At 41.7% G+C, this 14575-nt stretch overlaps 1 protein-coding gene across 1 annotated transcript; it reads right to left on the bottom strand.

The window, feature by feature from the left end:
- Positions 1-2270: 2270 nt before the first annotated feature.
- Positions 2271-8719, bottom strand: NAA20 (N-alpha-acetyltransferase 20, NatB catalytic subunit). The gene is made up of 6 exons (XM_053247253.1): positions 8585-8719; positions 7039-7063; positions 5949-6039; positions 4636-4771; positions 3854-3999; positions 2271-2621 (listed from the first exon to the last, which is right to left on the bottom strand). The coding sequence occupies exons 1-6, from the start codon at positions 8635-8637 to the stop codon at positions 2536-2538; spliced, it is 537 nt and encodes a 178-aa protein (XP_053103228.1). The 5' UTR covers positions 8638-8719; the 3' UTR covers positions 2271-2535.
- Positions 8720-14575: the final 5856 nt, after the last annotated feature.

Below are 14575 nucleotides of genomic sequence, written 5' to 3'. Positions count from 1 at the left end.
ATTGCTTTTGGCTATTTAAAAAGGATTAACAGACCATGTGCAAAAGTAGCAACATTTCAGTAAGCATACAAATATTTGTTAATATATTTGTACTATCTCTATAAAACTATGTTGCAAAATTGAAGCAGCAATTTGTTACACTTAAATTGTGTAATCTGTTTTAAGAACAATCTTCCTCAAGGACAATAGATGAGTAATGTATATGAAAATTAGATGTTAAAGTGAAGCAAAATGGCAAGATTGGCAATTGCTACCTTTCAGATAACAGATGCAAGGCTGGTTCAAATGATACTGCCCTAGCAGACAAACATCTCAGCATCCTCCTGGCATGACCTTGATTACATGTGCTACAATTACTTGTTTAAACAAGTATTTACTGCATGTGTAGGGCCATTTGGATGAACAACTGTTGTACATGTTTAAGAGATGTACCAGGACATCTGTGCTGCTGGCATGGCCCCTCTTTCTTCACATGTGCTGGCCAGTATTCCTTGAACCGACCCATACTTGACATGTTACACAAACAACTAAGACTGTTAACAATTGTATCACCCTTTGTCTTGTAGCATCCACATTCCAGTAGCATAGAGTGAATTTAAAGCAGGATTCAAATCAGATTTCCCATTGGTATTTCATAAACTGGTTACTCTAACCACCAAAATGTGTTAGTTTACAGCCAAGCAAAGCGTTTGGAATATCTAGGAAGATATAGTTTTAGTAACTTCACTAATTTAAAAAAAAATGTATGGTGAACTACTTAATAGTCAACAATCCAAAATTTCTGCAGCTCATGTCTTTGTTTAAAAGCAAGTATAGACCCAACTTTCCAGAATCAAGGGTTAGTTACTGCAAGACAGTTTACTTTTGTAATTTCTACTTACATTTTCCCTGCCCTTTCTCTGAATTGCTCTGGATGGCACGCATGATTCTCCCAACCCATTTTAAATCCTCACACTAATCTTGTGAGGAGATTAGGAAGAGAGATGGTGACTACCCAGCACACAAGATCTGTGGTTCAGGACTGAGACTGGAGCACTACAGAGTGAGTGTGAGTGTCTGTAGTCTGCTTTTGTGTTTCCCATCTATTCTCGAGTAATCACCCGAGTGCAGTTGTGGCACGATGGGAAGAATGGCTGTGTGTCTAATAGCTTACCACTGAGTCAAGTGTTTATATAACTGCCCTCTTTTGCATTTGTATGCATAGAAACAATAAAGCCTGAGTCTCTTTCTGGCTTCTCTGAGCAGGTCCACATGCTAGTCACTTGCTGCTGCACTAAGAAGCAACTACTGTCAAGGAAAGCGAAGAGTTAAAGAAAATATTCCTAGCAGTATACAGTGGTCCCTCGACTTACGAAGCACTCGACATCCGAAGATTTCGACATACGAACGACAAAAAATACCGGAAGTCGTTGCCGGTTTAGATGTGGCTTCCTCGACCTACGAATTTTTAGATGCAGTTTCCTCGACTTACGAGTGTTCCAGACCTCCGTGGATGCGCTTTTCGACTTACGAAAATTCCGACCTACGAACGTGCGTTCGGATCGGATTATCTTCGTAAGTCGAGGGACTACTGTACAGTTAATATTGTATGCCACTCTTTGGTATTACTGCAAAATAGTTTAATATACAAGAAAAGGCCAGTTGTAGTCTGTATGTATGTATACATCCAAAGAGCTTGGAAAAACTAAGAGGTTACATTTTTCCTCACAACAAGCCTGTGAGGTTGGTTAGGCTGAGAGAGAAGTGACTAGCCCAGAGTCATGGCCGAATGGGGAGTTGGACCCTGGTCTCCCTAGCTCTAGCCTATTTGTCCATTATGTCTAATAATTTGACTGAAACTCAGTAAAGGTGGATATTTAAACATGTGGCGGGTGGGGGCAGAAAATAGGACTCCTTGCACATTCAACTATAAAACAGGAGTTGGCAGTTTTCTCCACAGAACATGACAGCAGAAATAGTCTATCAGCACCAGAAAATATAGACAACTAGATTTTACAGAACTAGATTTGCACGTCTTTGCTGGTTTAATTTTATTCCATGTTTAATTTAAGGCTCTAACTCTCAAAGCATGGGCTGACATACTGCACAATGTTACATATGGTGGAGCATAATGGCTGCACTGCCACGCAATCCATCTACACAATTTTTGAACATGTACAACTGTGCAAATATTCCATCCCATCATGTGTGTAATATTGCACAGTACATCAGCCATGAAAAAGACTAACAGTGATGCCCAGGCCCACTAGGAACAAATGATATTTCCTCTATTGAATTTTTAGTAGTAGTTTAATACACCTGAGGTTTTATTTATTTGTAGTTTAAAAATTAAATGGCAAATATTTCAATCGCAACTCTGTTTTTGCTTAAGGATTTCACCTAAAAATGAAGGCTTTCCTTCAAATCCACATACTTTTCATTGCTCCAAGACTGTCAATTACATTCGAAATAATTGCTACAGTATTCTTTGAAAGTGTTCCCAGCTGTCTACAGATGTTATTTTCATTATATTGCATAAATAACCATAGCTTAAGCTTATTCAATGTCTTCTGGCCTAACAGGATGAGGTAATGGTACAATTGATTTCTTCTCTGTATCTCTGGACAGGGCTTTCCTCATATCTGTGAACACAAACACAGCGTATTTGCAACTTAATACACAATATAGGTTCTTATGAAGACTGTAATACAAGATTTTATGTTGCAAGATAAATGCGAACAAATTGTCAACATCCCTAAACTGAAACAGTACATGCTTAGATCACTTACCTTATCTCCAGTGAATTTTCTATACTATTTGAAAGCAGGAAAATTTGAGCAAGTCAGATCCAAAGACTTGCAAGGAAATTGTACAAAGGCACTTGTGCACAATTGGGGATCACTGATGCTGGTGCCACAAGTGAACAGAAACCAATGGTATTATGCCTGATCTGACATTTTTTGGTACAAAGGGGCATACAAACAGTTTGAGGAACATAGGAAGCTGCCTTATACTGAGTCAGTCTACTGGTCCATCTAGCTCAGTATTGTTTACACAGACTGGCAGCAGCTTCTCCAAGGTTGCAAGTAGGAGTCTCCCTCAGCCCCATCTTGGAGATGCCAGGGAGTGAACTTGGAATTTTCTGCATGCAAGTGCTCTCCCCAGAGCGGCCCCAACTTCCTGTGAACATAATCACTTCCCAGCTACCAATAAAACTGGCATGCTTGAGTTTTGTCTTCTGTGCCTCTACGTTCCAGTTACCAATACTAGCAACTGGAAAATGATCCAGCTAAAACTAAGCACTTAAGTGCCTACTTCTTTTAAGCAAGAGTTGCATGCTTGAAAATCCTTTTGATATCAATGGGAGAGGTTTATTATTTATAGGAACATAGCAGCCCTGCTGGATCAGGTCCAAGCCCTATTTAGTCCAGCATCCTGTTTCACACTGTGGCCCATCAGATGTCTCTGTGCCCACAGGCAAAAGATGAAGGCATGCCCTGTCTCATGATAATCATATAATAATCATGTTGCTCCCCTACAAATGGTATTCAGAGGCACCATGTCTCTGAGCCTGGAGGCAGCCTTTAGCCATCAAGACTAATAGCTTTTGATAAACTTGTTCTTCATACATTTGTCTAAGCCCCTTTTAAAGCCATCCAAACTGGTGGCTATCACCACATCCTATGGCAGAGAATTATTTCGCTTGATTATACCCTTATTCTGGTTGATAAGTGTAGAGAAGTTAACCAGTTTCTCTATTTATATTTATATTTATTTATAGCAAAGCACAGAGTTTCAACCCCACAGGAATTTATCAGATCACATTTGTCTGAAAGGCAAACCACCTTCCATTTCTAAAAACCCAAACACTTACCATAAGCATCTTCATCGGGCTCCCCATTGCTCGCCGAGTAGTATTCTAGCACTGTTCTGTACACACTGTAGCCTAATTGCTTGTACATATTCACTGCAACCTGATTTGACACTCTTACAAAGAGATCCACAAAAAATCCACCCTTCCTTCATAAAGGAAAAAAAATGGCACAATGAGAAAACAGAACAAGATTTATGTTACATAACACATATATAAAAGGCTACTTAAAAATCTATATAGTCCTAAGTACTGAGGAACCTGGAAAGATATTTTGCATTAAATCATCTAGCTCAGTTCAATCATCATGACCAATCATGGTTGAGGCTACGACCCTAAACATTCTTATGAGAGTGTAAGCCTCATTGAACTCTGAGACTTACTTCTGAGTAAGCATGCATAGTATCATGCTGCATTTAAGCTTAGCAAGAGTTTAGTGTATTGTGTAAATTTCCCTTTCAGAAAGATATTCTTAGTCTCATGATTATCTGACCTTGGTCAAACACTATGAAGTGACAGGCAGTCAAGCTGACCGGCATCTCAACTCTATCCAAAATGGAAAAAAGCTTTCATTATAAAGCACATCTGACTTCAAAAGTGCTCCTTGAGTTCCTTCTTTATAGCCTCCCTCCTATGTACTTTGTCATAAGTTCCTTATGGCAAGGCCTTCAACTACTCCCGCTAAAGAAGCAACAGAAATTTCAATAGACCAATACATCACTGAAGCAGGAATGTTTGCTTGCAGATTAGCGATCAAGAACCTTCAGTCTCGTAACATGTCTTACCTTTCTGATATTTCCTCAAGTAGTTCCATCAGTTTAGCAGCTAAACCCAGCCGACGAAATTCCGGTGCAACAGAGAGCGCAGTAACATGACCATGCCACTCTTCTCTGGCGACTGAACCTTCTGCTTTCCCCATGACTGCATGCACAGGATAGAACTGAATAAGCAAATTTGGACTAGCATACAACTTTCCCACAAAAATGTTACTACTGACCAGTGGCGGCCCATGAACGTGCTGCTGCAGGGGTGGCACCTTTAAGAGTAAATGAATTGGGTGCTTACCTCCGCTCCCGCCGCACATGAATGCTGTTCAGCGAAGCAGCGTGCTGCCCAGCAGCCCCTGCGGTGGGGAATCGCCTCTGCCACTCACCTGACTGCTGGCGGGGGCTTGGCTCTGTGGAAGCCAGATGAGTGGTGGAGGAGATTCCCCTGACACAGGGGCTGCTGGGCGGCACGCTGCTCCGCCAAACAGTGTCCAAGTGTGGCAGGAGCGGAGGTAAGCACCCAATTCATTTACTCTTAAAGGTGCCTCCCGCCACCCCAGTTCACGGGCCGCCACTGCTACTGACATATCTAAAAAGGCTCATTTCCGATGCTAAGTTCATAGTTAGCTATCAGAGCCTTTACAGTGTAAAGAACATTTTAAAAGGCTTCACTACAGAACTGGGCCACTTGGATAGGTCTCATATTAGAACAGGGGTCGGCAATGTCCTGCTCTCCAGCTGTTACGGAACTACAACCCCCATCAACCCCAGTCAGAATTTATTACAACTGGGGATGATGGGAACTGGTAGATAACCAACAGCTGGAGAGCCAAGGTTGCCTACCCCCGTATTAGATGCTAGAGAACAGGATTATATGGATTCCAGGATTCCTCACAAGCACATAATTCAGTACTGGCCACCAGACTTGAAAGCCTCAGCTTTCATTAAGATAAAGATATTTCTAGCTCCTATAGTTGCTAAAATGGACCCGAAAGAGCCTAAGCAATGTCAGGTACAATCTTGAGCAGGGTTTCCAGTGGTTGGGGAGCAGGGCTTCAGTTCAGTACCCTGGCTGAGTCTCCTTACCAGCCTCCTATCACTTCCAGATTATACAAAATCAGCAAAAGGCATGCAGTTATGTGACCATAAACAAGATCAGAGGAAATATGAACGGTGGCTTGTGAGTCCCAGGACAGAGATATTATCAACAAAGGTAAGTTTATTTATGTGAAGTAAGTTCCACTGAAGTCAATGGGGTTACTTCCAAGTAATTAATTTAAGGATGAAGCAAAAGGCTGTAACTGAGGAACAAGAGAGAATATTCTACTTACTGTAACCCATCAGCTCTCCACCAGGTGCTTCTGCAACAATAAAATACTCTGGCCAATGAGCTAAGTATTGTAAGTAAAATGGAATTCCATACTATGGAATATTGTATGTTAAGAAAAGTCTTTTTTTAAAATATACAAGGGTGTTTTCTATACCACAGTAAGAAATTAAAATAACTGCTGGCACTTGATTGTAAAATCTTAGGCTATTGTTTGAATCTGAGCGAATAACCCCACCCATACTGACTACACAACAAGCAAAATCAGTGTCACTTTATAACTTCAGCTGTCTCATGTAACAGCATTTTTCTAAACTTCACCTATCTGTATTTTAGGAAATGTAAATGTAGCAACTAAAAATGTGAGAGCTGGAAAGTCTAGTTCAAATCTCACCTCAGCCATGAACTCACTGTAGGTGGCTGTACCCCTCAGCCTTCCCATCTGCAATATGGAGATAACAGATAGTACTTACCTACCCTACAAAGTGATTGTTATGATTACAAGGCAATCATTATGTGAAACACTTCAAGCACTCAGAACAGTGTTCCCTCTAACAGGAATTCCCAGATGTTGTTGACCACAACTCCCATAATCCCCAGCCAAAGGCCACTGCAGCTGGGGATGCTGGGAGTTGTAGTGAATATCTGGGTATCCCTGTTAGAGGGAACACTGACTCAGAAGTGCTATAAAAATAACTATGGTAAAATGTAACACTCTATGTGTGTTTTGTAAACTGCTTCAGACACTGATCAGTTGAGCAGTGTGTGTGTGTGTGTGTGTGTGTGTGTGTGTGTGTGTGTGTGTGTGTGTATAATCTCAACATAAAATAAATTGTTGCTGCAGGACAATAGTAAGATGTGTCAATTAAGGAGTCTTTCAAGACAGTTTTATATATTTTTATGATGTACCCCTACAAACATTTGTGTATGAATGCAATTTTTTTTGCAAACATTTGCATGACAATAGCAAGGCATGGGGATTAGCTGCAGCTCCTTGAGAAACATATGTCCAATAGCAAACATGGATGTATAACATGTGGAGGCTCTTGCCTACTACTATCAGCATTTTCCTGGCTTAAGATTTCAAAGGATACAGTCTCTGTGAGAGGGTCCAAGTTTCTGTGGGAAACAAGAACAGTCATTTTAACTTTTTTTTTTTTTAAATGAAGAATCTTGAGTCTGATATGGCTCTCAGTTAGGACTGGGAAAGAAGCAATCCTTTCACCCTTTCCTGCTCTAAATTCCATAATCCAATTTGACAAGCCTGCCAACAGTCAAGAGATGTTGGCTCTGTTCACCAGACAAATTTTTTTTTTACTTGTCAAACTATGTTGGTACATTACTCGTCATGATTTTTCACTCATCACAGACAAGGAGACCAATGGATTTTCTGAGTCCTATGTGGAATGTACTTCTTTTCTTTCCAAAAGTTCCTGCAGTGCTCAGCAGAGGAGAGATGCTCCTTTGAAGCAAAGTATCTCAGAATCAGCCAGAACTATGGTTCCAAACTTCCTTTCCTGCCTTTAACAGCAGCTTGACATAAAGAAGTTAACAAGTGATTGGCTCTGAGCAATGACAACCTTCATCTCCCGATTTGTGTGCATCAAGCCAACATTAAGAACACAAGGGTATGCCAGATAGCATCTTCTAGTTAGTTAGCTGGCAAGTCTAGGCAGAACTCAAATCCCAACCCTTATGAGAGAACTTGGGGGCAGGGGCAGGAAGTAGGGAAAGAGAACATACACCTAGTGGCAAGGTCACCACTTAATTTCTGGCACTGTAATCCTGCATTTTTAACAGCAGCCCAACACACATAAGTTTAGTAGGTGAAATCTTCCCTGGCATAGATATAAAGTAGGGAAGAAAGCAGCAGCACGGGAGTGGGGACGTTTTTTGTTTTCTCTAAAGTGTCAGTGTTGTTCACAAACTGGTATGAATCTATCAAGGATGACGTTATATCTACTGCTTCAGGAGGATTACCATCTTTCTTTATTGTTCCCCATCAGGGGACTCTGGTGCTTTTTAACAAGTACTTGGCAGGCTGAAATCCAACAAGATCCCAGCACAAAACTCAGTTGTGGCAAAAGTTTCACCTGTTGAGTTTCTCACTATCATATGCTCTCCAACATTTCACATATGAAAACAAATTTATTCTTACACGTGTGTAAATCCCCGTTCTCACACAAAGGATCATTGCTGGAATGCCTTCACTCCTGCCACGTACACATGGACAGAGACTCATTTACATTTGCTTTAGGAATTTCAAATTTTCTCTAAGTGGGCCTAGAAAGGTCCTATAATACACTACAAACAGTTCACTCAAAAATGCCTACACCAGCTGTGGTGTGTGAAACGACACACTATGCCTACAGCCATGCACATTTCACTTACATGCACATGCATGACATTATACCTCCACCACACAAAACGGTTGAAAACCTGCAGAACGGCAACTCAGCACTGACAACCAAACTCTTAGAGCCATCCCCAAAATCTCCCCAGAAGGCAAAATCAAGGGAACAACTGGCCAGGGACAAGGACCATAAAACAGAGACTACAGTACTCCTAATGAATAGCGACAGTTGGCGCAGCCCGTCCTATACCCTCCCGAGTTGACAAGGACCAGTAGGGCCTCCTCACATATTATTGAAGCGGAAGAGGTCGTTACAGGTAAAAGCCCGCAGCGAAGTCATGGTTTATCCACGAGAGCGCGTTTCACCGACACCGAAACGACCCGGAACGACTTCCTTTTAGTCCCTACCCTTATATTGGGTCACTTCCGCTCAAGCGGTTGCCGGGCAACTGCGGAGATAGTGTAAGAATTAACATCGAGCGTCATGGAACCGCGCTCCCTTGCGTCAGCACGCTGTATAAATAGCTCCTAGAGGTAAACATACCGGAACGAAGACAAAAACGCTAGAGTAGTTTCTGCCGGTACAAGTTACTGTATTGTTTGGGACTTGTAGTGTTAGAAGGGTAAAGCGTTTGCATTCTGCTGGGCGCTGGCTTTGGATTAGGTTAGGTTGGGTTGAGGAGGGAACGATACAAGCGGCCATTTAACCAGATTTATTTTTGCTAGCTTGAGGTACCTTTGTATTGGGGATATCTTTTGCTCTACCGCCTGTTTTCAACATGGTTGAATTCAGAAATTTTGGGCATGGCGCCGCCGCTGTTAGCACGAGGTCTGCTGAATGACCGTGTTCGTGACATGCTCTTAGGTTATTGTTATCCTGTTCGCATATGATAAATATGTGTCGTGTAACAGTGGCCATCTGTATCTGTGAGGCTGTATTTCGCCAATACAGAGTTTGAATAAGTGATAGTTGTTCTTAAAGCTTTGGTCAGGAGGTGGTTGTATTTGGTTTGTATGCTTGTTTGCCATTTTTATTCTTCTCTTCCTCCAAGGAACCCAGAGGAGCACATGGTTATATTTATTTGGTATGTAAGTCGCATGTAGATGTAACAGAGGATAGTCGTAACCCTCCCCCGCCAATCTGGACTACACTACAGGATAGTAAATAGTAAACTATAATCTCTCAGCACCCTGACCCCAATATGTAATAAATATGAGAATGACATTGGACTATGTTGGGTTGCTGTAAACCTTTCACAGCTCCACACCCCGCCCCCCTACATAATAGGGATAATAGTTGGACTGGATTTGCTTTGCAATTGCACTGGAATTTTATTTTTAAAATGTGTAACTTAAGAAGAGTACATGTCCTCACACAAAACTTGTCCCTGCAAAATTACATTTGTCTTGCTTTTGTTGGGGCTACACTAAAGTTTTTGGTGCTCCATTGTTTCCTAAGAGCAGTTGTCATTTTTACCCATTTGATCAGGTAGAAAAGCAACAACTCTACAAGGTCTGACCTAGTTGTGCTCATTTACTATTAAGCTCAATGCTAATAGGCAAGGGTGTTCAATGTATCTAGAACAACTGCTTGTTGAAGAACTTGCTGCAGAAGCCTGAGCCAAACCATACTTGCCCTGAAGCAAGTCCCATTTTGCTCACAGAGACAATCCCAAGTAAATGAGCACAGAACTGCTGACAAGTTCCACTGACTAAGTTCAATGGGCAGGGGTGAGGTGAGGCGATCATCTCAGGCAGCAGATTATTGGGATGCCAACAGGTCGGCAAGATACCCCCTGTTACTGTCATCAGAGGAACAATTTGGCACGAACCTGACCCTTGTAAGCTTTTCAAGAGACACATCTCTTTATACTCCTTGCAAAGCTTGCAAGAAACATGAGGAAAGAAAAGAAGGTTACTACTGGCAACCTATCCTCCCAGTCCCCTGCACCACTTTCAAAGTTTGTGGGGATCAGTTTTTAAAGGGGGCTAGCCCCAGCAGCATTTGGCACCTTGCCCCAGCACCACAATACTTTGCCCCCTCCCCATCAGCGGGACTTACATCCAGTTATTGGGTGTAACACCCAAACAAAGTTGTGGCCAGATCCTATGCATATTTACTCAGAAGTGAGTCCCACTCATTTCTGTCTATTTATTTTTACACTTCTATCCCACTCTTCCTTCGAGGAGCTCAGAGCAGTGTACATGGTTATTTTTATCCTCACAACAACCCTGTGAGGTAGGTTAGGCTGAGAGAAACTTGACTAGCCCAGAGAGTTTCATGGTTGAATGGGGATTCAAACTTGGGTCTTCCCAGTTCTAGTCCAGCACTAACCTCTCTGCTATGCTGGCTCTCTTTATTGCCTTACACAAACTAATATTTTGCCACACTCTCCAATTATGTCTTATAGTATGCTGAGCAGCATAAAAAGAGCACATGTTAAATTATCAACTGTTGTCCAAAATATTATTTTCTCATTTTAAGTTACAGTGTCTGCCCTTTCTTTACTTCCTCTTCTTTACCATTATGCCCATGTTCCAGCACCAATGGAAACATAGGTGACTTTGGAAATATGAACCCAGCTGATGAGCTGCTACACTGAGTATATATCTTCCAAACGTGCAGACAGCATTGCTCTTTAAAATACCTTTACATCACTGAGGCTAGCAGCCTTGCACCACGCATGGTTGCTTAGATCACCGCTATGGTTGCGCTGGCCTTGCAGCCCAATCATACCTAAACATAGAAGCGTAGCATTTTAGAGTTGAGCGGGCTGCTGCTCAGTGCACAAATCTGCTATGTGCTTCTGTGTCACATAGAACAGGGATTCCAAACCTATGGTACTCCAGAGGTTGCTGAACTACAACTCCCATCACCCCCAGTTACAATTTATTGTGGCTGTGGGTGATGGGAGTTGTAGTTCAACAGCAGTGGCAGGTTGGGAGCCCCTGACATAGAAGATGGAGTCCTCTCCTGTGTGACCTCTGAGACAGATGGCTGTCTAGGCTTCATGTGAGAACTGCAAGCGAAGAAGAGCCCACCTTTGCATGCAGCAGACTATTCCATTGTCAAACAGTTCTTGCCGTTGGGAAATACTAATTTGAGCCAGTCGATCTGCTTTGTAATTTCAGCCCGCTGGTTCTAGTCTTGCCCTCGGAAGCAACAGAGAGCAAGTCCTCTCCATCTTCAATGTGACAGCCTTTCAGATATTTGCAGACTGCTCTCATATCTCCTCTTCTAGGCTAAACCTACCCATCTCCCTCTACCGTTCCTCATAGGACAGTTTCGAGATGCTCATCATGCACATCTCTCGAATGTGTGTCAATATGACTTAGTTATGTCCACTTGAAACAGACCGTTTTAAGTCAAACATTTTGACGTTGAAACATTTTGCCTAAATGAGAGTGTCAGTTTACTTGGCTACAAGTCCCATTGATTTCAAGGAAATTGCAAGGATTAGAATATTACCAATATACATGTATATTGCTTTGGCCTCTTTCCTAACACTGAATCTGCTCAGGAAGCCCCCCCCCCCCAGCCCCTAACAGAGGCAATGCCTTGGCTGCTGTCTTTCCAAGAGTTACCTGGCTGAGGACAGATATGTCATGGCAGAGCCAAAGTACCAGATGTAGGTGTGATGTGTGGGCAAGAGATATGGGAGGTTCCCCTGCTTTCCTCCCATAATCAGAGAGAAGGCTGGTCACTTCAATCGAAGTACAGCAGGTTACACATTGCAGTTTCCCAGGAGCACAGAGGAAAATCTAAGTTACATGAAACTAGAAAAGCTTCAATCCTGAATATGATTTAAGAAGAGAAACTTTCTGTAACTAATATAAATGGGATCTAATTCTTGAAACATCTAGGGAAGTACATATGTAACAGTTTACAGAAAGTTGGGAGTGTTTATCTCAAACATTTTCATCTTTGGCTCATAAACTTGTAAAATGTAGATTTTGTTTGCTTGTTTTGTAGTTTTAGTATGAGCATGGACCTAGTGAACTTATTCTTTTAAAATAAAAATCCACATTGTGTGTTTATATTTTTCTTGACCTCTGGTAAATAACCTCTTACTGACCACACCACCTATAATATTTAGTCTTTCTTCCTTTCTCTGGTCTGTGATTGAAATAAAGACCACTACCTACCTATAGTGAATGAGAGGGGAAGAAAACCCCTGTGTTGTAATGTATTTCATCCTGGAGAAGTACTCCTGAGAGTTGGAACTTTTGGCCCATAGTCACACAGGGAAGTTACCTGAAGGAAGGAATCTAGGGTAATGGGAAAATGCCACAGCCACCTAAACAGGAGGGATAAGTTACATGCCTGGGCATTTAACCAGCATTAACTCTTAGTATCCCCCATGGACAGCCAGGAAAACTAACAAATGGATCATAGAACAAATCAATCCAGAATTTTCACTCAAGGCACAAATGACCAGGCTCAAACTATCATATTTTGGATACATTATGCAAAAACCCAGCTCCCTTGAGAAGTCCATAATGCTGGGAAAAGTTGAAAGAAAGAGAAGAGGACGACCAGCAGCAAGGTGGATGGACTCGATTACAATAGCAATGAATGCAACCCTGAGAGACCTTAAAGGCCAAGTTGAAGACTGATCATCCTGGAGAGAATCTATCCTGGTGGCACTTCATCAATCAATCAATCTCCCATGCTGATAGCAGAGAGAATACTAATCTTTGGATATAGAGCAAACCAGGAGTCTGAGGGAAATGTGTTTGGTCTTTAAGAAAGCCTGGACAGGGATGGGAGGAAAATCCAACTAATTGAGACTAGTTTCGATTAGCAACCTAAGATTTTGACTGTCTGGAACTTCTCACAGCAGATGAAATAAGCACATACAGCCCATTTCATCAGACTAAAGAATACACTTCTGCATACCTAACTAATACACTTCTGCAAGTCTTTGGGCGGTTTGTTGTAAGCCGCCCAGAGACTTGTGTTTTGGGCGATATACAAGTATGTTAAATAAATAAATAACAAAATGTTGGGAATCTTCCAAGTATGTAGAAACCATTGCCTTATATTGAGGTGCTCCCATTTCACTTCCAGATTGAGAGATGTGAGATTATTCATATCTGATAGAGGAGATGACGAACAGCAACAACAAAATGCAATTCTTCATGTGAATGATAAGCAGCAAAGAATAGCCAACTATCCTAATTTATATTTAAATCTAGATTGGACTACCAGATAAAAGCACAATTCTCTGAGGTGCTTGTGCTGCTATGAACAACTATCTCCTTATTGGCCAGATCTGTTGGAGAGGAGGAAGGAGTTCCAGGACTTTGTCAAAGCATATATATATTTGCAGGTTAAATCCAGCCAGGTGGCAACCATACCATTGTCTTCCTAACAGGCTAGCTAGGTGACAACTCTTGCCATACTCTCAAAGTCATGATCATGTTTGCGGGGAGAAAGGTCACTTCATCTCATACCAAAGGGCTTTCTACAGCCTCAGTATCAGCCTCAGTATCAGTAAAGAGTATCAGCATTGTGATAGCAGTGTGCTTCTGGTGTGCCTTTATGGAATGATGTATGTTCTGCTCCATGTTCAGAGATTGTGTGCTTTCTGAATTCCAGATTTCAGGGAACTAACAACAAGGGAAAACTATTGCCTTCATGTGCTGCTTATAAGCCTCCCAGAAACATCTGGATGGCCAACAGAATGTTCAGCAGCTAGTTTTTCTGCCTGTCAGTTTTGACTTTGCCCAACAAAACAAAACAGGATAGGCGATACAAAACATGCCATGTGACTCTTCTTCTCTTGGGCAAACAAGACCCATCAAGGAAAGCTCTTCTGTGCAGTGAATGGCTTGGTTAATCAGGCTCTTTTCATCCTGGGGTCTATGTGCTATGATTAATTTCCTACCTACTTTGTAAGGGGAAATATATCATTGTCCTTATTCACCCTAACACAGCATTCCTTCCAGTCACTCTTGCCAGGGTCTCCCTTGTTTTTATTTAACACATTTTATACAACCCCATATGCAAGTCCCTGGAGTGTAGGCCCTTTCTAAACAGGGAACCAGCTCCTCATTCCTTTTGCTGAACTGCTGCTGTTTTGATGATGGCTTTTTTACTGTTGAAAAGCAGTAGATACATATTTTTAATAATAATAATTTAGATCAGTTCAGGGCTACATATTTTATAACTTGCAGCCTCATTTTCTACATGCTTATTCAGAAGCCTCACTGAGTTCAATGGGACTTACTCCCAAATAAGCATGTTCAGGATTCCAGCTATTGAGTTCTCAAAG

This window comes from Hemicordylus capensis, chromosome 4, assembly GCF_027244095.1.
Source record: "Hemicordylus capensis ecotype Gifberg chromosome 4, rHemCap1.1.pri, whole genome shotgun sequence".
In the NCBI taxonomy this organism is placed as follows: Eukaryota; Metazoa; Chordata; class Lepidosauria; order Squamata; family Cordylidae; genus Hemicordylus; species Hemicordylus capensis.
Note: the sequence above shows the minus strand (reverse complement) of the source record. Positions and strands in the feature narration are given on the sequence as shown.